We start from the raw sequence: 1,180 nt of genomic DNA on the forward strand, positions 1-1,180 counted from the left end.
ATTGACGCTTGTGTGTGTTTGTGTTTGGTTGCAAGGGGAATGGTTGCGCCTCGATGTTGGCGCACCCCAGTATAACTTTCTCACTACATTTCTTGCTGTGGAGGTAGCGGTAAAGGGGCGTTTATTTGAAAGTTCACCCAACGTTACCCCCGCTTCTTCAGCCCAGACTCTGTGATAGATGACCGGCTCATGCCCATCTGCTGACCGCAAAAATTAACAGTTTTCCCATTTCGCTTTTACCATTTTATTTTTAGGGAAAAGAAGGCCGTAGTTCATTCTGCGTCTGCGTCTGTGTGGGTAAGGTGAATAACTCTCTGCTTACATTGAGTATGCAGGAGTGTCGGCGTCCGTTGGTGGTCCTTGTGGTAGGAATGGCGGGGACTGGGAAGACGACGCTGGTGCACCGAATGCAACACTACGTGATGGAGCAAAACAAACAGGCCTATTTTATGAATTTGGATCCTGCTGTTGCAGAGGTTCCGTACAACGCGAATATTGACATTCGCGACACGGTCAACTACAAGGAAGTGATGAAGCAGTACCGCTTGGGACCTAACGGGGCCATCATGACAGCGTTGAACCTCTTTGCCACCAAGTTCCATCAAGTGATCAGCATCCTTGAAAAGAAAGAGAATTTAGAATGGATTGTGGTTGACACACCTGGGCAGATTGAAGTGTTCACGTGGTCGGCTTCGGGGCAGATCATTGCCGAGTCGCTCGCGGCGTCGTGGCCAACTGTCTTGCTGTTTGTCGCGGACGTCACGCGCTGCGCTAGTCCACAAACGTTCATGAGCACCATGCTTTACTCGAGTAGCATCATGTTGAAACAGCAGCTTCCCTTGCTCCTAGTCTTCAATAAAACCGATATCGTCTCTTCGGATGGGGCTGTTGGTTGGATGAAGGACCCCGATGCGCTGGCGGAGGCGGTCAACAGCGGCGGCGAAGACAACTACGCCGGAAGCCTCGTACAATCCCTGTCGTTGTTTGCCCACGGTTTTTATGAGGACATCCCTGTTGCGAGCGTTTCCGCGGCATCCGGCAGAGGCATGGAAGAGCTAGAGCGGGCCCTGGCTGCAGCGAAGCTCCAGTACCTCTCCGATCGGGAGCCGGAGTTGAAAAAGCGGGAGAAACTGCGAAACGAGGAGTCTGCCGCGGGCCTGGAGGAGATGCTCCGCGCCTA

General features: G+C 52.7%; 1 protein-coding gene across 1 annotated transcript; it reads left to right on the forward strand.

Annotated features, from left to right (window-relative positions):
* Window positions 1-329: 329 nt before the first annotated feature.
* Tco025E_10294 (XPA-interacting protein) lies at window positions 330-1,180 on the forward strand (the record flags this gene model as incomplete). The annotated part of the gene is made up of 1 exon (XM_029377073.1): window positions 330-1,180. A coding segment is annotated over one exon (851 nt), but the record flags the coding sequence as incomplete, so codon positions are not given.

This window comes from Trypanosoma conorhini (genome assembly GCF_003719485.1).
Source record: "Trypanosoma conorhini strain 025E chromosome Unknown Tco_14.4_contig_01596, whole genome shotgun sequence".
In the NCBI taxonomy this organism is placed as follows: domain Eukaryota; phylum Euglenozoa; class Kinetoplastea; order Trypanosomatida; family Trypanosomatidae; genus Trypanosoma; species Trypanosoma conorhini.